This window comes from Lissotriton vulgaris, chromosome 9 (genome assembly GCF_964263255.1).
Source record: "Lissotriton vulgaris chromosome 9, aLisVul1.2, whole genome shotgun sequence".
Classification (NCBI taxonomy): Eukaryota; Metazoa; Chordata; class Amphibia; order Caudata; family Salamandridae; genus Lissotriton; species Lissotriton vulgaris.
Genome location: NC_141697.1, coordinates 1,164,707,988 through 1,164,731,649, shown reverse-complemented (window position 1 = coordinate 1,164,731,649; position 23,662 = coordinate 1,164,707,988). Strand labels below are relative to the sequence as shown.

The 23,662-nt window shown below is 42.5% G+C and overlaps 1 protein-coding gene across 1 annotated transcript in view; it reads right to left on the bottom strand.

The window, feature by feature from the left end:
- Positions 1 to 23,662, bottom strand: part of ITPR1 (inositol 1,4,5-trisphosphate receptor type 1) — a 1,666,678-nt gene that overhangs the window by 417,508 nt on the left and 1,225,508 nt on the right. The window contains exons 43-45 of the mRNA XM_086939209.1: positions 11,441 to 11,624; positions 7,562 to 7,815; positions 5,776 to 5,976 (exon numbers count right to left, since the gene is read on the bottom strand). Of these exons, the coding sequence (XP_086795335.1) occupies positions 5,776 to 5,976; positions 7,562 to 7,815; positions 11,441 to 11,624 (639 nt within the window). The remainder of the gene's footprint in view (positions 1 to 5,775; positions 5,977 to 7,561; positions 7,816 to 11,440; positions 11,625 to 23,662) is intronic.

Below are 23,662 nucleotides of genomic sequence, written 5' to 3'. Positions count from 1 at the left end.
CCACCTATGTCCTCAGGTGGTGATTCAGATGGTTGTGGAGTTGGCAGAGATGGCATGGGGAGAACGTATGAATCCCACGGATCTAAGGGAGGATTCTCAGGAAGTCTCCTTCTACCTCTTCGTCCGAGGACGTATCAAGCGTACGAGGAGGTGGAGCAGGCTGGTGTGTGTCTGTGACCGGAGACATCGGCGCTGGAGTTTGAGGCCGAGGTATCGGGTCTGGCCCTGCCGCAGAAGTAGGCGGTGAAATGAGCTGCTGCGGTGGAAATCGCTGCCTGTAGTCAGCCAACATGGCCTGCAGATCCTGATTGAGGGTAGGAGGCAGATGGCTGGTATCTGCAGTCCGTGGATAACTTGCGTGATGAGGAACCACAATGTCCTCCAGATAATAGTGGGCAATGTAATCCTCCTCAGAAGGATGGCGAGCTACTCCAAAGGCTCATTCATTCTCGTCATCATCATAATCTCCTTCCTCATCCTGAGCGTAAGCATCCAAGAGGTGAGAAGGCATAAGTGGTGAGCTATATAAGTATTCCTGTCTCTGGAAAGATCTGAGCTGGAAACTCTTGGATGCAACAGGCATTAAAAAGGTCTGCATCGCTGGTATAGATTTATTTGATGTTGCCAGTGCTGTGGATGGTACAGCTGTTAATGGGCTCTTCTTTTCCGTCGTCGACGGGGGCATCGTCGACGGACTAGACTGATCATCAACATGGACTCTTTTTGTCACATGTCCTGTAAGGACAAGACCTTCTGGTCTGACATCCTGAAGGAAAAACTGAGTAGGCACTCAGGGAAACTCCCTTCCACACGACGTGCGGTGAAAATCGGAGGAGAACTGGCTCTGCAGAGAGGGTTCTAGAGGGTGCTGAGAGCTGATTGGTTGTGGCAAAAACTTGGGTCTTTTCAGCATAATGAAGTAGATAGGCTACTGCAATCTAGGCCTCAGGCCTGTATTTAGGGCCTACTACTATAATTTACTTTTAGCACTGCTTTTTTATGTACCAAGGGACTCCGGCCTTGGCGACGGGGAATATTTCAGGCATGTGAATCTATGAAAGATACCCCAATACTGGATAACTGAAGTTACAGGTAAGTAACTTGTTTTCTTCTCCAGGCTTGAGTTCATGCTGCCTCCTTCCACCCCCACGAGCAGCTCCTAAATTCCCGGATCTACAGTCCAGAGGCGCATGTGCCTGGGAAGCTTGAACACCGAAGAACCAGGAAAAGGGAGGTGCAGGTGTCCTCTTCAAGGGTGCATTAAGAACTTGATGGGGCCATTCTGTTAGAAAAAGGTAGTGGCACTGACAGGTGCTCGTAGAAATTCAGTTCTGGATTACTAATTAGCACGTGCTGTTTTGCTTGGGCACCAGCAGAGCAGCACCGCCTTTTTGCCCCCGGCCATGTGGCTTGAAGCCAGAGTTACAGCAGGTCCCAGCTTCTCTGCACACGGAGGCTGCATATTATGTAACAGGCATTTTCTCCGAAGAGACAGGTGATGCACTTAAGGACATGCAGTTTGGCACATAATTTCCCCCCTACCTAAAGGCTGCTAGACTCAGTTGCTAAACTCAGTGGCTAGACTAGGCGACTGTATTAACACATTTTCTAGGCCTGCTTTTTGGTCCCAATTCACCAGTGCGTGAATAGCTCATCCGGTATTTTCTCTGCATTTTTCGACTTTGTTTAAGAAGTTTTATTGGATTTTCAAAAACAAGAAATACAAGAGAAAATAGGGACAATCATATGAGAAGTCATACTATAAACAGCGTATCATAAAGCATAAGTAATTAAATATTATGAAGATTAAATACATAATATTAGGGAAAGAATAGAAGAAAAAAGAGGGGAACGGTAGAACAAGAGAGAAGAGACAGAAGGGGTTTAAAGAGAGAATAAAAGGTTAATGTAAAGGAGTATGAGTAGAGGATATGATGAAAAGAGAAGCCAAAGAAGTTCAGATTGAATTTTGTGAGAGATAGAGCTGGAGGAAACATTAGCGATTCTATGCTAGTCACAAATAAAATTCCACCAGGTTAAGGAAGATAATTTAAAACTATCTTTCCAAGAAGATAAGATAACTTTAAAAGCTAATGCAATAAAAAGATCAAATAACAAGGAAACAGAAGATGAGTCATCAACGTCAGGTGAAGAAGAACCTAAGAAAACATTTTGGAATGTTAACGTAACGTCATATGATCAACAGCTCTAAAAATTAAAGAATGTGTAACAAACGATACAGGAAGGAGCTGGTTCTGAGTGAACATTTAAGTGGGGAGGGCAGAGCTACATAACTTCTGGGCCCGATTCACAGAAATAACTTAAGGCAAAATCCTAAACTTACTACTTTTGGTATTCACAGAAGTTAGGATTTCGTCTTAAGACCGTCTTAAGACCGTCTTAAGACCGTCTTAAGACCGTCTTAAGACCGTCTTAAGACCGTCTTAAGACCGTCTTAAGACCGTCTTAAGACCGTCTTAAGACCGTCTTAAAACGGTCTTAAGACCGTCTTAAGACCGTCTTAAGACCGTCTTAAGACCGTCTTAAGACCGTCTTAAGACCGTCTTAAGACCGTCTTAAGACCGTCTTAAGACCGTCTTAAGACCGTCTTAAGACCGTCTTAAGACCGTCTTAAGACCGTCTTAAGACCGTCTTAAGACAGACTTAAGACAGACTTCAGACAGACTTCAGACAGACTTCAGACAGACTTAAGACAGACTTAAGACAGACTTAAGACAGACTTAAGACAGACTTAAGACAGACTTAAGACAGACTTAAGACAGACTTAAGACAGACTTAAGACAGACTTAAGACAGGATTTCGTCTTAAGTCTGTTTTAAGACAAACTTAAGACAAAATCCTAACTTCTGTGAATACCAAAAGTAGTAAGTTTAGGATTTTGTCTTAAGTTAGTTCTGTGAATCGGCCCCTCTGTGTATAGGCCTCTCATGTCTGTGTGGCCGATACTTTATATGGTGAACTCATTACACATTTAGTCCTTTACACAGGGTCTTTCCTCCAATGTTAGACTTTGTTCGAGCGCACTAAGTTTTTTTCTATTTCTGTAGCAGTATAAATCTAGAAGTGTCAACTTTGAGATCCAATAGGCTGTTAGGGATCATTGATGACAATGACAGTGCTCTGCTGTGCATTTCAAGTTCAAAATCTGTGTTCTATTGAATACATTGACCATGCCATTTATAGCCTCAGATTTCAACCTCCCACTCATACTTGGGATCTCTGGCTCATCATGCATCTTACTTTGGTTCTCGTTTGTCTGACTTCTATATTCTTGCCTGCTTCCTTGTCTTCTGAATTATTTTCTCTGCTGTCTGTTGTGATGTTTTCCTTTTGATTAATCTAATTATTTTGATTTCCTCAAAAAAATTCTCATTCTTGCTCATTGGTGTGGTTTTCATTTTCTGAACTACCGCTTTCAATAGTACTCAGACCTGAGATCAAATCTTTTGCCCTCTGCTCAGTCATTGATTATATGGTGCATAGCAATTTCCATCCTCCCTTTCCTTCAAATGTTTTGGCATGATGCTCTTGCTGCATGGCTACCAAGCTTTGTCATTAAATTAGAAAGACTAATGATAAAGGAATAAGCCAGATGGTAGGATGTGAAACGTTTTAGGCAACAACTGGACTGTACTCCGATTTTTTTTTTTTTATCAATGGAAGACACCACTGGGAGTATGGGTAAACAAATGGGAACACACTGGAGGATACATCATTCACCATGGTAATGCGGTTCATATAACTAGCTAAGGAACATATGAAAATCCTCAAATCATAAGCTTGCCAAAAGCAAATTGATGATTTGAGGAATTGGGGAAAGCTTCCAAACTGAGGAGAGGTACGTGTGACTGTAGAATATATATTCATATGACAGAAAATGCAACTCCAGAAAATCAGACTGTGCCGAGATCAGATTACTGCAGAAAGCAGCGGTTCACAAAAGGAAAAAGCACCAATGAGCACATTTGACCTACTACCAGTAAGATGCATTTTATTGCTGATCTTAAAGGAAATACAAATAATAAGATTAATGCAAAGTAAACATCACAACAGACAGAAGAGAATAATTTCTTATCCTAAGACAAAGGAACGGAGGGAGAAGTGAGAAACAGACGTCAAATAACAATCAGACTGAGTAAAAACCATGAGCAACAGATAAATATTGTGGTCAACTTATTTAACAGAACACTATCAGATTTGGAATGTGATGTACTCAAACAGGGGCTAGACCTTCTCACCAATAATACATATCAACCAATTTGATCTCAAAGTGAACATGTAAATTAATTCATATGGTTACGAAAATGTCAAAACAATCTGGTGCATTCTACCAAAGTGAAATCATTTGGATCCTATTCAATCCTGGTTTCTAAGAGAGGCAATGGATATGTAGATGCTCCGGACTTGGCATGAACAGATGAGGCAATATTATTGAGAAGAACGCTGTTGAGTCTGTCCCTGAGCTGGGTGCTCACCTCTATTTAGGCATATCAATTTTCATGCACTAGAATGTGGACACCCAAAATTGGATGACGCCAGGGAGAGACTTTGGTACAGTACTTTCACTGACGAAAATGCGGCTTAAGTTGAATCATTGAGTTACAGCGTTTCAACAAGATCGGTCTCCTCGAAGGGGTTCACACAGATAGCGGATTATGTGACTATATAGGAGGCAAGTATAATGAGGAGAGGGTGGTGGTCAGCAGTGTTAAAGGCTGCAGAAATTGATTAAGGTAAACAGGCAATGGTCGACCTCAACAGCAACAGTCAAAGCATCTGAATTTGAAGGTCCACTTAGTGCTGCAGCTCAGACAAACAAGGATATTCATGTCTGAAGAAAGCTGAAGTGCACAAAGTGGTTGTGGGGTTGGATCACCCTGATTTTTCATGGACTTTTCTGAAAAACGGGTATCAATTATGTCAGATAGGAGACGTTTTATGGGTTTTAGTGGGGTAACATCTGTAAAAGATAGTGAAATGTTGGAGAAAGGAGGGTAAAGGTAAATATTAAATACAGCGTTTTTATATGACAAAAGAACAGCTGATGGTGGTACATTTTGACAGAGTATGGGGGAATGGATAGGCACATGGATTCTCAGAGTTAAGCCTCAATTCAGAGCACATCTGTTATTGGAAACCGTCTTGAAGTAATGGTCAGATATGGCTTCACAAATAAAACACTTGCAAAAAGTCTGAATAGTCCTGAGGGCTGATAAGACGTCAAGGTACATTCAATGTTTCTTGCTAAACTTATGTAAATACTGATTGAGGATGTGTGCACCACTGGTGCAGGTGAGTGTGTAGGGTGCCAAGTAAAAAGCCAAAATCAAGGTGTCTCAGTTTATGGTGGGCTTTAGTACATCCATTACATGTGCCTTCTACCATGCACCTATTCTTCATCTCATCAAGAGAAGGTAGGACGCCCATTACATGGGTCTACTAGCACGCCTCTAGTCATCACCTCAATAAGAGGTAGAACACCCATGACATTGGTCTTATAGCATGCCTCTATTCGTCATCACTTCAAGAGGAAGAGGGACACCGGTTATCTGGTTCTTATTGTACAACGTCAGCCGTTCTGTAGATGTCCTAGATAAGACACACGTGGAGCCAGACATAGTACCTATTTCACAACCACTGATGGAACTTCAGGTACACTCAAGCGAACATAATGCACCCCCCTCCTGATTCTCCTGGATAGCCCCTCTAGCGCTTACAATGCACTTGCGATTATAATACAGGCATGCGCCTTACCTGGTTTTCATGGCATGGCCCCTGGCAGTATTCTGTTAAGCTCTCCAGTGTCTGATTGATGAGGGCCACATTTTTCTCGTTTATGTACAGTCCTAGCAGCCCCAGGCCGCCAGTAGTGCTGCCACATATACAGTCCAGGAACTGCAGGGTCTCGCACACAAGGTTATAGTTGGTCTTGTTGTTCTGGCAGCGCAGGAAGTTCTACAGTAAGAAAAGAGAAGACAAATATCACTATGCTATGCACAATAGCTTATACTTTACCTCTGACAGCTGTTGGTAACATTAATAGTGGGTCAAAGAAAACAAGATGTTGGTGGTATGAACAATCCTCTCCAAAAATATTTGTGGCAACACAATTTACCATAAAAATTCAAAATCTGATTTTTCATTAAGAAAACCACTAGGAACCAAAAGAAATGAGTGCTACAAGAAATGCAGAGTAAAGATGCACTAAGTGAAACAGTGGAGGAAAAAAACGGAAGAGGCAAGCTGGAATGTATTAAGAGTAGCGGTGAACACAAAGGGGCTACATAAGGAGCATCTGTCAACCTGTAAACAATTGTTAAAAAAGCATCCTCCTGTCCCCCTCCACAAAAACCAAACAAACTCCATTCCCATTACAAATAAAAGCTCACTGAAAAAATTAATTTCATTTAACGTTTTATCACAAGTGTCCTAGAACCACCACTTCAACATAGGAAAGTTGATGCAAGGATCATAGTCAACACAAAGGACAAGCAACAGAAGTTGCTGCTAAGATTCAGGAGGCTCCTCTTTTCAAGTAAAAACTGCGCTTTCTGGACGACTCCTCTCCCTCAAGAAGGTGGTGCCGTACATTGTGGTGTCTCTCCGTGAACTACAAATGTGGAGAAGATGGGAAAGCTGCAAGTTTGTGGTTAACATTTCTACTGGCAATCTTTTATGAATTGCCCAGATAAAGCTCAATTCCCATTTGCCTAATGCACCGCATAAGGTATCCATTATTATATACAGAAAAAACAACATCTTAACGTACAGCCCTGGCAAAGCACTTGATATGCGGTCAAGGCAGGGGCCGGGGAAGATCGCAATTACTTATGCTTCTAAACTCCCAACATACAGCTCTAATCTTAAGCCATTCAACACCTTCCATAGTAGATGGGAAACTAATTGCTTTCTCGGTTGTATATCTATCAATCTGCTCCCAAAACACATTCTGACCTTTGCACATGCATTATATGGGCTCAATATGTTGATGCTAACCAAGGAAGCGCTTTGATAGCATGAAATGCCTAACCAGTGTCTACACTTGATGTAGGAGTTTGCAGTAAAAGTATAAAAGATTAAGAAAAATTAAAGTGACTTTTGCATCATACACTGTGGGGAAGTGAATGATCAAAGCAAATTTATTTGGAGATCATCAAATTAAAATAATACAAATTAAGGTTTTGAAGCATCAGAATAATAGTGTGAATGCCTTTCGGCTGTGTTGAGCATTAACATTTGTGGAGAGATTACCAGATTTTGAATCACAAAATAAAAACAACTTTCAAATGTTTTCACAGACCACACATGAGCATCTATGGGCACTGACTTCAGGTGATGAGTAAAAATATACATTAAATGCTGCTTAAAGTTAGAAACTAAACTCAAAAGGGTCCTCACCACAAATGGGACTACTCTAAGAGTATGAACCTATGGAAGATGCCATGCGGAGGACCAACCACCATTCAACAGAACCAGTCTGCTGGTTGCCACAAATATTTCTATAAGCAATATGGAGCACTCCGACTGTAAAGCCACTCACTTGAAGATCCCTGTTATGGTTCTCACACAGCAGTTGCAAGAACCGTAGGATGGGCTGCATGATGGTGATGACTGCGCTCATTTCCAACTCATCTTTGGGCGTCTCCGCTGCAGACGAGACGCAGTCCATCGATGCAAAATGGTCATCTGGATCTGCTTCCCGCCGGAAGGTGCTGTATGCCTTTCTAGTCGCTGTAGATGCTTCCAGAAGTTGGTCCCGAGCTTCTTCGGTGATCTGAGAGCTGAGCTCTTTGGCTGTGAACGGAGCAAAATAGACTAGGATCACACTTGGAAATGAAATTTAAACCACTGTTGGGAAAATTGGAGACAACAAATCTGAGGATGATTTGACGAGCTTAGATAGAAGACAGCTCAATTGAAAAAACACATCTAATTTCACAAGGATAGACCCCCTTTCCTTTCTTAACGTCCCTTTGGATGCACATATTTGTTCTACCACAGTCCCAACAAAAGGCTCCCAATGCTTCTCTCAACACCCAGCAGGAAGCATTAAAGAGGTCAACTTCTGTTCACTTACAGCAGTAGTAGAGTGACAGAAAAGTAAAACATGTATGAAGTGATTGAATAACAGTATCATTCAAGAGTGGAGGCTGGAAATAACTTCCAACTGAAGCAGCCCACATTTTTGATGAATTAATTTATTTTATACATAACTAACTAAAACAGGACACTGGCCTATTACTTTAAACAGTGAGAGTGGGCCTCTTGAATTCTTATAAACATCAAAGTTTGTATGTAGTGACTGGCAGTACAGGTAAAAAGCAATGTCACCCTCTACTCAACAGTAATGTTTGGCAGCTCATGAAGCAGCATGAAGTATGCCGAAAAGTTAAACATCTGTCCTGGACAAGTGCCAATTCCTTCACCAGACGAAAGAGCAAATTGTTTCTGGAACACCATCTTTAACAAATTCAACCGGTCCCCAGCTCAATGCGGTCTATTTCTAGAGGCTTTCCTTTAGTGGCCCCCTCAAAAAATATAAAAAGCAACCATCCACTGAGAAGTCTCAAACATGATCTACAAAAGATAAAATAACGTTAGGTCTAGCCAATGAAATCGCTCCATTTTGGAAGTATGGGAAGGTGATTAGGAAAGACAGAAAAATTATTTGAGTCAAAAGGAACTCTGACTGCTTTATGGATGCTGGTTCCAAACACTAGGCTCAGCATCAGGAGGTCATTATCTAAGTCACATGAAGCAATTGATAAGAGGATTACCCTGAAATGCCTCATTCCATCCTCCCCACCACTGCAGGTACCAAGCACCTTATGGTGAAGACCCTGAGAATCACTGAAAGGATGTACCAGAACTACTAGCCGTGAGCCTACAGACAAATGTTGACTTGAAAAAGCAACCCTTAATAGTCAAGGTCTCACACTTTTGAAGGAAAAATGGGGGCACAAATTCCTTCAAACATCTGTATTAAAGGTAATCTAGCAAAACGGATTCTGAAGCAGGACTGAGGAAAAACGGACGTTGACGGATAAGACCTGGAACCAAAAGAGACTCTTCTGTTCTGGACATGCACCTGGATCTTGCCAGAAGGCTTGCCTTCAGCAACATATGGTCAGCCCTGCTGATCAAGAATATATGCAATGTCATTAATATAGCGTCCATCAATGGAAAAAACTATTCCTGCAGTCAAGTCACTTTCTATTCTCCTGCAAATAGACTACGGGGTGGAATAAGCTATTTGCACCAGCAGGTGGTCAGTTTGTCTGATGGAAAATACAGAGTCAGAGATTCTCTGGAGGAAAAGGAGGTGGGGGTAGATGGGTGAAGAGGAGTTCACTCTCCCCTACTCCAAACACATGTATTTACAAAAAGGGAACCCAACAGAGCATTCTAGAGTAGCTACTCTAAAATGCCCAAAAAAGGCGGCCTGCTTTTCCTCTCTCTCACAGAGGAATCATTGTACATATAAGAGCAGGATGTGCTGAAACACCCGATTCTCTTGTATATTTGGGTGCTGGTCTAGCCATATGAATCTATGGGTCTTGATCCCTATATACTTTTTTGAAGACTAATTTTATTCTGAGATGCATAGATTCACATCTTTTCTCTTGAGAACCACGTCCATGTCCCCCGTCTCAGAGCTACTCTGCTCGTGGTGGGCAAACTTGCTTGACCCAATAATCACCTTCCTAATACATAGGTGACAGGAATTAATTTTGGTTATCAGTCTTTATGTACTGAGACTACTAGGATATTTCAAAGAAGGAATCCACAAAAGAAACCTTTATTAGAAACTGAACGCAACCAATTATGAAAACCCGAAAATGTATTGCTGGATCATTTACGTGATCCAAGAGCCAAAACCAACCTAGAGATTTCAAACTGAGGTAATCTGAAGCAAGATGTCGCTTTTCAGTCATTACTTCCTTGGGGGCCACGCACAGGTTCTTTTGATTTAGTTGCCTTTCTAAGAAAGTCCTGGTTTCCAAATGTCTGGATGAAGATCAGAGCAGATGGAAGGTACATAAGGAACCTACCAGAGATGTTCGGATGCTGCAACTAACCTGGTGCATTTGGAGACATGATCCTTTCCAGTCATCTGTAGGAGTCAAGTATCCCCTATACCTAGTATAGGTCGCGGAAGGGACCTAAGGCCTGAGATGTGTGGCTGATATGTAATGAAGAAAAGCTTCAGTTAGTACTCCATGACATCTGCGGGATTGATCGTCAAACAACATCTGCAAGCTGAAACAAATATTGGGAAGCTGGCAACAGTCATGTAAGTGACCAACATCGCCCCACTTCTTTATATCACACTGTGCCCCGAATGTGAGGGAGCCAAAGACTGCAAATGCCACTTAGACTTCCTACTTAGCAGAGGAAACAAAGTTGAAGCAAGATTTCTCAGAGATGCTGCAAACTTAGGAGAAACTGAATGCACAGTGCAAGAAACAATATAAAATGAACCAATGTAATTTGAGCACAACATTTTTTTTATTGTTCCCGTACTGCAAAGCATTCTGGTAGAGAGCAAGACCAACTACATCTAAAAATGTTAAGAATCCCCACCTTCATCGCTCAAAATTTGTTCCATGAACAAAAGATATGGATTTTGCCTAAACATTCTTTGGTGGTTTAGAGGTAGAAAAATCATTAACTGCCTATAGGGATCACAAAAACGTCTGGTTCGTTTCACTACTACAGAAGGTGGGAAAAAGTTCAAATACATGGTCACTTACAAGCACCTTCATCAACAATTCGCACCTTCACTTTATGTTCCCTCCTCAGTGATGCAGAATTCATTTGAATTATTTGACTGAAGGAGGTTTGCTGGACGAGTAAGCATTAGTTTACAACCCTGGCTAGGAACCTCTCACAGATAGTAAACTCTCCTCTTGTGGACAGTCTGCGTGCTAAATCTAGAACCAATAAGATTTTGTGGTCCTCCTACTCAAGGTGCAATTATACTTTGCTCGACACCGTGATCTGCTTTTTTGGGGCCCCTTTAGGCCGAATTTGGAACTCATTACTTACTCCATGTGTTAGTGCCATATTACCAAAAGCCCCCCCATGTCTTATCCGTGCCATGTGCCTACATAGGTTGTCTCATTAATGTATGATTTAATTTCATGAGGGTTTGCATAACCTCACACATTAGTATGAAAAGAGAGGCCATTTTGGTGGACAGCTGCCCCCTTCTCTCCATGAGCTGTTTTAACTCTCCTGGCTAACAGGACTCACTGCACCAACTTACATCTAAGGCTCAGAATGTTACTTTTTATTAGGAAACCCGCCAAATACACAATGAACTGCTGCTGCACGTCTACACTATAACAGGTCAACAGCATGAGCAAAGCGTAGTCTGTTTTTGTTTTTCTAAAGTTAGGCACTGTAGTGGACTTACCTCTTTTACGCACTGGTGCATCCTTCTCCAAGGAATCCTCATCTTTCTTTTTATTCCCCAAGTCACTTGTGTTCACAGTTACTGTTGCTTTAATTTCTTGCTGGGCCACCTTCATCCGATCATAAAACACCTTGAAGAATTTCTCAGACTTCTTGTCTTCTGTAAGGCGACAGAAAAAGGAGTGCTACCAAAAAAAACAGTAAGGGACAAGTTAGCAAAAAAGGGGTTAATGGGTTAAATATAGTCTTAGAGAATAGAGAAAAATAGTTATGCAAGATCACTATGCTTGCTAGATCAGAACATTGTGGGCACGTTGGTTGTTGTACCATATGGAGTAAGGGAATTTAAGTATGCAGCTTAAGAGGCACTTTAAGATCCATTGGTCTTCAATGTTTGGCAACATTGAGTCCCAAAAGGTTACGAACTTAACACACCCAGGTAGAATACAGCAACCCCACAATGCATAGATTTTAACTGGCTACATGTCTTCGGTGTATTTCACTAGCTAATTCACAAAGAAAAGACTGACCACAGATTTGTTAGCATAGAGAAAACAGGGCACGTTAGGGACAGGGGACTTCTGTACAGAAGGCCTCAAAAACATGAGGCGGCTCACGGCAGCTACCATATTGTGAGCCGATAATGCTAGTTAACAGATTAAAGAGACACATGTTTACACTGTACACAACTGTTACAAAACCAGAATTGTTGATAATCTCAAGGACGGGTAAATATTACTAAACCACTGTATTATGAAACTATTTTGAAGATCCAATTCATTCTACACATTAAAACGAATCCATGTTATAGAGCAAAACTTCTTAGGTTCAAAGACCTAAAACTACACCAATAAGTACACTTCTCAGACTGGAAAAAACCACCTTGGGTAGGAGCAAACCTTTACTCAATATTGATGTGCTGTTGAATTATTGATATAAACATTAGTTGTGTTGTCAACACTAGCTGTATGATCTGATACACTGATAGTTACATCAGAATCATACCTTGAGCCATAATTAATATATGCTATTAATTTATCATTCCTTAAGAGCAATTTGGTGACTTTAGAAAATATATTACTACTAATTTACTGAGGAGCAAAATAGTTGGGAAACATTTATGCTATGCTTTCCTGTAGAATTTTACATACTTATGAATTTGTGTAACTCTGACTCGTTAAGAAGTCTCCATGAAATAAAAGGTGCTCCTCCATTGCCTCCCAGGAGACACAATGGCTGAGATTAAGTGGTATTAATGTGTGTCTTATTTATCACAGGAGTAAAATCGAAATGTTAAAATTTGTTCCAATATAACAGCTCTATATTAAATCATTGACATTGAATCTTATGTTTTAGTCTTGGCTCTATAAATGGGTGACATGCTTCTATAGGTCTAAAAAGAGTAACAGAGCTTACGCTTAACTCCATTGGCTAATCAGCTTACTAGTACGGATGACATGCATCTGCTGGTTTACTATGTTTTTAAAGTTTGAATCTACATTGCTTTGGTTACTATGGTCCCTCCTTAAAATTAGAGAACCAAGTTAACAACTGTTTCACACAGATCATTTCTTGAGATGGCAGGGGTTAGACAGGTGCTTAATACGTAATGTGGAGGTATTACTCATCAATCTATGAAGATGAACTGTAGTGGCATTAAATGTGTATTACGGGTATAGTAATGGCTTTACATTTCAAACTATTCGTATGGTAAAAAAAACTTCGTACTGGCATTTTGGCGCTGAACGGTGCATCTGTTATCTCGGTCTATACATTTGACTGCTTATTTAGCTCCAATTAAACCAAGCAGCTGCTAGAAAAAGGGTCATGAAAACAAATACATTTACAGCATGGTGATGAGCCAAAACCCGAGACAAATATTGTAGGAATATGAACCCTGGGCATAGGATAAGTACATTTGGGAGCCCACCCTTACAGGCCGAATAGCAGCACAAGCGACCCACGGTAGGGATCACATTCAGAATTTTAATCTGCTGCCAGACTGGTATTTCATCACCTGAGCACGATATTTTGGGGGAGAGGGGGTTGTTGAAGCCAGCAAAAGTATCAAGCCGTCTATACATGGCAAAGTGATCAATGCATACAGAAATACCTCGCATGGAAAAACAGATGTTGGGATACATGGATGGAACCTGCTATCAGCTCTTAGACCACAACTCAGACCCAGTGACATTATAAGAGTATGTGGTCACTAGTCTTCTGCGTACTAAGGACAAAGGAGACTGCTGTGGCCTATTCATTATACACGGTTATAAATGCCATACAATTTTAAGTCCAAGAATCTCGAAATACTTTCATATTCCAAGAGCCCAGCAAGGGTGAATCAAAGTACTGATGTACTTGACATCACCCAACTCAAGCCGCATTGAAAGTCATAGTTTTGGATTAGAACACCAGCCATTTACTACACTACAAAGGAAAATGTGATAACATGAAAACATTTGTACACTCTTAGAAATAAATTACTATTAGATTGAATAGATTACGCCAGTAAACTCCCTTTTCTCAGAGCACTATGACTTTCAAAGCAATGTCACATCTGACTCAATTTTTTCACCTAAAAAATTATATTGCCTACAAATATCCTCAAAGTCATGAAGGCATACTGTGACTAAGTCTTATCCGATTTAAACGAGACTAATTCCGATAGGCCACATTATAACACACGCGTTTACAAGGCATACCATTACAACGACTTGTTTCATGGGGAGCACTGGATTTCGTAATAGTATAATGCAGTATTCCGACTCCAGTCTGTGCAACAGTAGGGACGGTGTTGGATTTTAAATCCAACACCTTCTGCCCCCTACAGCAAGTCGTTATAATGACTTGCGTTGTAATTGAATGCAATGTAACAATGCAATTGTTGTAATGACCGCGTTGTAATGGCATGCATAGTATCGCAAGCATGGTAAACGAAGTTTACCAACTAATTCATTGTAATTCCGGTTTTAATCACTTCTGCTGTTTGGATTTTGGTAGTGATCATGGCCACGTCCACGATATCGCGGGCATGGGTTAAATTTTGCACTGGACTGTGTTGAATCATTTTAGGTTTGCATTTTAAAGCTATAATCTATACGGTGTCTGTGCAGTGTTTCATAATAAAAAATCCAAAGCATCAATCTGCTTTGCTGAGTAAGGAATGGGAGAACCCCGTGCAGAAACAGGTTTGGAAATTCTCACATGTAGCCAAAGACATTCCATTGCTACAAGGTGTGCAAAGTTAAGAACCCATTCCCTCCTTTGTTTATGAATAAAAACCTACAAAATGTAGTAACACACTAGATGCTAACAAGGCATGTATGTCCTCTAACATGGTCATCTGCAGAGATTGTGCTGTGACACATCTACTCTAGGTGAAAGCACTGGGTACTGGTGCATAGGGAAGCAGTGCTAGGTTTTTGTAGATGTGAATGGGCGACAGTAGTTTTTTTTAATGGGTGAAGTAAAAGTTGACCATTCTGTTCCAACAAGTCCCACTCAGGAGCTCACTGTATTCTGTACTAGCAGCCCGTCCCGACCTTGTCCGGGAGCAACAGGCTTCCCCGACCCCCACCCGCCCCGACATTGTCCAGCAGCCCGGGCCCTCGCCCGGGCCGTCCCCCGCCTGCCCCGACCCCCGCCTGCCCCGACATGGGTCCCCTTACCTCAGCCGCCGCTCATCCCGCCTGTCTGCTGCTCGCACCGCCGCTGGCCTGTCCGCTGCTCCTCACGTCACCATTCCTCCCACGCGCCATGTCCACCGCTCCCTTACCTCAGCCGCCTCTCCTCCAGCCTGTCCGCTGCTCGCACCGCCGCTCGCCTGTCCGCTGCTCCTCACGTCACCGCTCCTCCCCCGCGCCATGTCCACCGCTCCTTGTCGCGCTCCTGGACGCCGCTCCTCCCCCCGCTCCTGACGTGAGCACGCACGGCGCGGCCGGCGCTACTTCGGAGGGACTACTTTTTTTTTTACTGTACATTTTTTAAATAACTTTTTTTTAAATGTATATAGCCTATAACCATCTACACACCCTGACGATTCCAACGGTGTATCAGGTGTGTGGATTGGCGCTGTGGTTCCAGAGTTTACCCACCTCAAATGCTGAAAGTTCTTCTTTTATTATAGTAGTATAGATGAGCTAGCAAGGTAAGCGAACCATATTGTACCTAACCATCAAGGATAAAGCTTTTACTTTTACACCTGTGCAGGCTTGCAACCTGCTCAACAAGAGCTAACAGTGCACGCCAAGAGCCAAGCTAACAAATCAGCAGAGGTGTCCTCAATGTTAACCTTCAAGTAGCTAATCCCTGGATTTCAAGATCTGTCCGATAAGCTAGTAAGCATCCAGTGGACTCGCATGAGGCAAAACAGACCTATCACTAAAATCACCTACATCACAGAGATCATTAAGCCACACACTTCAGATTCCTGGTTACTCCACGGTTAGTGTGTTGTGGGCATTCACATTTGGTCATAAGTACTGTAATGCTGGTATCCTCGGTTTCTTAGAGTTCCACAAAGACGTGGAAGATGTAGCACTTCTCTACTTTTGAAAAACATATATTTTCGTTTGATGCTTTTCCATAGTCAACAGTTACATAATTCGGAAAGGAATACAGAAAAATTATGAAAACCAGACAGCCACAATAAATATATTAAAAACATTACAGTCTATGATATATCATCAACCACTAACACCACAGTATCGATAAAACACAAAGGGTATATAAGAACCACAACAGAATAAAATGCAAATGCTTAAAAAACAACATGCTTTATCCATGTCATTATTTCCATTTGGGAACCTTCCAACACCCAAGCTCCAGAACCCTTCCTTAGCGTAACCATCTGATACCCTGTTTTCCTGACAGAGTTAAGGCATTCGGCCAAAGGCTGAATATCCTTCTCCCTTTATGCCTAACTCTCTTTCCTTACGCTCATATAATGCCATTTCCAGATTAAAAATTGAGAGAAATCTGCCTTGCCATTGTGAGAAGGATTGAACCTGCAGATCCAACCACGCTGAGGCAATGCAAATTCGACATACTGCCATAGCAAATATAAGTTGCTTTTCCCAGATACCTCTGATGTCCCATCCACCCCAAATAGCATCATTCGAAGTGTTAGAACCAACCTAATGTCAGCAATTTCCCCCAAAAACCTAGAAATCTGTAGCCTGAGCAATTCAAGCTGTGTCATGCACTAAACATATGAATCAGATGGGCGCCGAGTCCCAGCACTTTCGACAATTTACCCCATCTGTGCCCCCCCACTTTCCAATCTTTACAGGTGTAAAATACAAGTCAAATATAGTTTTATAATGTTGCACCGGCAGCCTGGTGAAGAGTAATACAGTACAGCTCAAGAGATTCATAAAAACTAAAATTATTCTTCTATGGCTCAGGTTAAACCTATTCCGAAGCTCCTCGAATGATACTTATTTCTGATCCAGAAAAAAAAAATCACCCAATTTAAGTAAACCTCGTCTCTCCCATCTTGACAAACAGGGGTCCTGAGATGTCTCTGGAAGCAAAGACTTCCGCTGTACTGGGTATACCAATTCAATCTCCCCAAGCCAAATTTCTTCTGAAGGACCTACCAGGTCTACTGGAGTATTAAAATTAGTGCAAGAATAGAGCAGCCGTGCCGATATGGACAGAGCCGGGATTGCAGACAGATGTTTTATACACGTTGGATACCCCCAGAAGTGTGACCGTAAGAGGGCTGTGTGGAATACATACAGGGGGGACATGTGTTTATCTCCAACGGTGGAATTACGCCGTGGCGTATCTAGATTGCAGGACTTATTTAATGCTGTCGAAGAAACACCAGACTGATGTGTCAAAGTGGTAGTAATGTAAGTACAATAACATATGTATGATTTGTGTATGATTGTGTCCTTTTGGATGAACTGCATTGTTGTGCTTTTTGTTAGGGTCAATAAAAAGAGTTTAACAAAATAATATTTACCTATTTTGGGCAATGCGAAGCAGGATTTCGAGAGATGGAATAATTTGCATTTATCTATTGTGGGTCGGTGTAATATAGTTAAGATGCTGTTTTTACCTAAGATTGTAAAGCTTTTTAGATCCATCACATTGGAGTTTGAGAAAGCATGGTTTAACTCTTTAGATACCCTGGTCTCCAGATTTCTATGGTCATACGGAAAGACCAGAAGGGCGATTAGGTTTCTGTCTTTGCTGTAGAGAGGGGGGATGGGCTATCCTAAATTTAAAATTTTACCAGCTGGCTGCTGCTCTCCAACACATGAGAACCCTTCTGGGAAATGATGGTATGGCACGATTAACTTCAAGTGTATCTACAGTTTATGAGTTAATTGGTCCCAAGTCGAACAGCTGTTAATTACGATTTATGGAACCCAGCTACTACAAGAAAGTTAGATTTAAGGTACTGGGGCTGCCAGCTGAAATCTTATAATGTTTCTTACAGTTCCACAAGGATGCGCAAGATGTGGCTCTCCTCCACTATCAAACAGGCCTCCCTATTAAGCGCTATGTACGACTGCCTAGCACACCATTGCGGTATTTAGTGCTGGCAAAACACAGAATAAGGGCACGTATGCCAGGAGACTCCTAGTGCTGCTACAAGGCTGGCAGCGTTGAACAGCCGTGCCAGAGGGGAGAGCAGGGATGGTCTCTCCACTGTCAAGACTACAGGCAATGGAGGGAGGTTTATCAGGAAGTGAGGCGGAAGAGCACCGGTTGAGATTCAACAAAAGAGGAGGATTGTTCAGTGAGAGCCTACAAGCACCACAGAAAGATTCAGAACAGACAAGCAGGCCAGGGACGCTCTCGTCAGTTTGTAAACACGGAGGACAGCACAGGCATAGCAGCTTGGGAAAGCTCCAGCGTGAAAGACATCTAGACGCAGAAAACATTACACCACTGCTGTATCTGGATGTCCAGGAAACAGATTTTCTAGGATGCAGGGCTTTAAGTGGGATGAAAAAACTGGGGGGGGGGGGGGTCTCGAAGGGGCGTGGCCAGTGTAATTAAGGGCGCGGCTTTAAAATACTTTCGCAAAAATCTGTGTTTAGCATAGTGTGCCACATGACTTGTATTTTGCGGTTTCTGTCATTGCATCCGGATATGTGATACAACAGGTAACATCATACCTACAACAAGTAAGGACTATTGGCTTTGTCAATGGTTATTAGCTGCATAAGATAAATAAGCTGCAACTATGGCTTGTTTCATATAATATTGAAAAAGCTTCAGCTTAAAGCCCTGGTGACTCCACAATGTTGCTGCTCTTGTCTTTCAGAAAGAAGGGAAATCCAGAAAGAAAATGACTCATTAAAGGATTTCCCTTCCCCCCACAACGCTCACCTGGCATGACGTCATGATGTAACTTCTCCTCTAGTGAGAAGTGAGCAGTGTGGGGAGCACACATCGATGTGCTTGCTGTCTCGAAATGGGTCTCTATCGGGCTGCTTTGCGCCCTGGCACTTTTTTCAGGACTGCAGTGATAGCAAACTGCTGTCACTTCAGTCCGGAAAAAACGGACCACCCGTGCCAGGGCTCAAAACCGAGCCCGATAGAGACCCGTTTCGAGACCCCCCCTTTAAAACCCCCCTTTAAAAACCTGCCGGTGCTCAGACCCCTTGAGACCCGGCCCACTTACAGCTCTGCTAGGATGTCTGAAAGCAAGCACCGTGAGGTCCCACAGCTCGAGGTTTGCCAAAACAGAGGTTCCCATGTGCTCCAAGTCTGTTGCTGTAAACACAACTGTATCGTCACCCTGTCACTTTTGTGCCAAGGTATTTCATTTTGACTAAAGAAACCGCCAAATATAGCAGACATTTTTTTAGCCTAAACCAAGAATTCTAGAACTGGGTGTGTGATCAACTTGTAAACTCAAGGCACTGCTCCGGGTTAGTCAATTATATTACTGATTAACCTTGTGAACCACGGCTTTCAGCATAATAGGCGGCTGCATACTTCCTTTCTAGAATCCAGATAGGAGAATGAGCCACCAACAGAGCAAAAAATTTTAGCTGCCCACCAGAAAGTAAGAAGAGAGCCTAAGCTACATTTTTAGGTCTCGAGTCTAGCATTGCAGTACGAGACATTTATTAGGTAACACTGGGGTTTCAGAAGCTGACCAAGTAATGGCACACGCACAAGCGTGTGCTTTTCCTTTTGTGGCACTCTATTGGGTTGGGCTTTGCGTGCGGTTTTTTACCAAGAGAGCACGCAATAGGCCAAAGGCGGGCGCATTGCTCCGCTCATGGCCTATTGGGGTCTATTACGCGCACCGGCCGTCATGTGGTTTCAATCATCGTGCCCAGACACGGGCGCGATAGTTGAAACCACATGGCTTGCAGTGGCGCGCGCTCACCACTCGCGGGCTTGGTTTTTTTTTGGATTCATTTCTCAGGGAAGCAACTAAATAAAAGAAGTCGTGTTTTGTTCGGTGCCACTTTCACACCTCCCAGGATAGCGGTGTTTATAGTGATGTTTATAAAACAAATTCTACCTATTTTTATGTGGTTGGCAGATGGTGAAATCGTTAAGCTTCACAGCAGACAACATTCCAGAATCACCTGTAGCAGATACCCGGACTGTGTCCGATTCAGATCTGCTCCTTAAGTAAAGTCAACAGCAAGGGCTTTTCAAAATCTGCAGGAAGACAACCGCAACAGGCACCACATTTCAGTGTTTCCAAGACCTGTTCTAAATGAATGGGAGTAACCTTTATGACAGCAATTGGACTAGTGCTGATGACAATTAAAATAGCGCTGATGATACCAATGGGACTAGTGCTCCGGACAACAATGAGTATAGCACTGATAACAACGGGACTAGTGTCGATGCCAACAATGAGAATAGCGCTGATGATACCAATGGGATTAGTGCCCATGACAACATGAATAGCGTTGATGATACCAATGGGCCTAGTCCCATGACAACAATGAGAATAGCACTGATGATAACAATGGAACTAATGCCGATGCCAACAATGAGAACAGCGCTGATAACAATGGGACTAGCGCAGATGCCAACAATGAGAATAGCGCTGATACCAATGGGACTAGTGCTGATGCTAACATTGAGAATAGCACTGATGATAACAATGGAACTAGTGCTGATGCTAACAATGAGAATAGCACTGATAACAATGGAACTAGTGCTGATGCCAACAATGAGAATAGCACTGATGTTTATGTGAATAGTGCCCATGATAACAATGAGAATAGCACGGATAACCATGGGACTAGTGCACTGATAACCATGGGACTAGTGCCCATGACAACAATGAGAATAGCGCTGATCATATCAATGGGACTAGTGCTCCTGACAACAATGAGGATAGCACTGATGATAACAATGTGACTAGTGCCGGTGTCAAAAATGAAAATAGCACTGATAATAATAGGACTATTGCCGATGTCAACAATGAGAATAGCACTGATAATAATAGGACTATTGCTCACGACAGCAATGACTAGCACTGATAACCATGGGACTAGTGCCCATGACAACAATGAGAATAGCACTGATGATACCATTGGGACTAGTGCCGATGCAAACAATGAGAATAGCACTGATACCAATGGGACTAGTGCCCATGACAACAATGAGAATAGCACTGATGATACCAATGGGACTAGTGCCGATACAAACAATGAGATTAGCACTGATGATACCAGTGGGATTAGTGCCAATGCCAACGAGAATAGCACTGATAACCATGGGACTAGTGCCCATGACAACAATGAGAGTAGCTCTGATACCAATGGGACTAGTGCTGATGCAAACAATGAGAATAGCACTGATAACAATGACTATAGCTCTGATGATAACAGTGGGACTAGTGCTAACGAGTGAGAATAGCACTGATGACAACAATGAGACTAGTGCTGATGACAACACTAATGACAACGAAAATAGCGCTTATAACGAAAATAGCGCTGATAACGAAACTAGTGCCGATGACGAGACTAGCGCTGATGACAACAATAAGAATAGTGCTGATGATAACAGGACTAGTGCAGATGACAAAACTGCATGATTAAGAGACTATCTCAGGGTCTGCACTGCACATTCATAGTAGACACTGTCCTAGACTCACATGCCTCTCATCAGTGTGCACACTGGTCTTTAACCATATTCCTCCAACAGATTCTGGCACATTATTACAGGTTAATATGTTCCTTGTGAGGCCTCCTAACTCCTGCGATTGGGATTTAAGTTCTGCCACTATGTTGATTATAATTCCAGTGCTGGAGCATTGTGCTTTTGGTAACACAAAGCCATCTCGTGCCTTACCTGTACTTGTTTATTTTTGTGAGTAACGTTAAAAGAGCCAGTATGCGCTATAGATACGGCTTTTCAGTAACAATGAGCATTTGCAATACAATAGGTCTCATTTACGCGAGTTTGACCTATTGGCATTGTAAATGACAATGGCTTTTATTTATGTTTCAAAAACCAAAACATAAATAAAAGGCAATGTCATTTACAATAAAAATAGCTCAAACTCTCGCAAATGCGAGACCGATTGCATTGCAAACGCTTGCTCTGATTATTAACTCTGTGGCAGACAGGAAACAGATCAGCGCCTAGAAATGAATGTGCTTAAGGTGGGCTACTAAGATGTAGAAAACAAAGCGCCCAGAGTCTTCTACACCTAAAGACATGGGTGGCTTAAGTGTGATTTTTTTAATTTCTTAAAGCTCTTTAATCGCCTCCTCAAACCTACCGCCTCAGAGGTGGGTGCACTCAGGCCAGCACACCCTGCACTTGCTGGCAGGCTCTGCTTTAACGTACACCCTCGAATGCCTAGCCGACTAAGCAGTCTATTAATATTCAGCTATGGACATAAATCCCAAATGCTTCGGACTTGGAAAGCGGTCAAAAACGTTTATTGGCAATCTGAGAAGGAGAAACCTTGTTTGAACCAGCAGAGGAAACTTTACCACTGGAGAGGAGGGGGGGGGGGGGGGGGGGGGGGTCACAGCAGCTTTGAGCAGGGGGTGGGGGCACAAACTTGCTTCACAAGTGGATCTAGCTTCAAAGTTCCAATAAAACATAGTTTAACAGTGTGAGTGACACCTACACAAACTGCTGCAGTGTCCTTACACGGGGGCATTCCCAGCACTAGTCCCTGAAGCCCGATGCTTACATCTTTTTGCTGTTTCTACTGGCAAGTTACACCAGATTGTTTCTTCCACAGTCAAGTCACCCCGCTGCATAACCATGTTAAATCTAATTTCAAGATGTTCTAGCTAGATGTTCTCCACTGCTCCTCCTAATGATAGCACAATGTTCCAAGCCCATCCCACCTCGCTCCAGATTATCCTGGTAAAGTCCTACACATTTTTCCTCTCTCGCGTGTCTAGTGTCTGCTTAACCGCTCAATCCTGGCTACGCCTTCACCATGATTATTCTTGGGCCTCAGTTGGAATTCCTGGCTCCATCACTTTTTACTTGTACTATTCCTGTCCTTTGGGAAACTCCTTTTGCTTCCATTAATGGTTCTCTAAACTTCAGTTGAGTGCTATTTTGTTTAGATGGGCTACAACTTTTATCCCTTTTCGTAAGTATTCTTTGTTGCAAAATCTGAGCATTTGGATGCCTTTTTGGTATCTGTGCACTCTTCAAATACTTTACATTCCTTTATTTATGGGATCTTATGACGAAGACCTAAAATATCACAACTGAGACACGACAAATCGAATGTTCAGACTGGATTGAGCAGGTTTTCGGAGAATCTGAGCTGGAGGTGGATAGGAGGCAGGGTGTCTAGTCCTGATCAAAGTCCCTGAATTCATCTTCGCATAAGAGACTGAGGCCGGGGTAGAGCTTAAAGTTAAAGACATTATGCGGAGAGGGATTCTGGTCTTCGAGTCATGCCCTATTCAAGTAATCCAACATCTTTTTGGTTTATCACCTATGGTGAGAGGGGAACTACAGACAGGCTTTATATATGTCCACAGGATCCACATAGAGACCACTGCAACAAACTGCTAACTGCTGCAGGTAGAACAAGTGGCCGAAAAGTGAATGATTACTCTGCTCAGGGGGAGTCCAAGTGGCTCACATATCCAGCATTCTGTTGGGGGTTTTCTTGCCAAGGTAGCATGTATCGGAGTTGCCCTAGAAACAGACAGGGTGCAGCTTTTGTCCTCAGAAAACTGAGAGCCACAGGTAAGTGCAGGGAATAGTAAGGATTCACAGAGCGGTCCTCCACTCC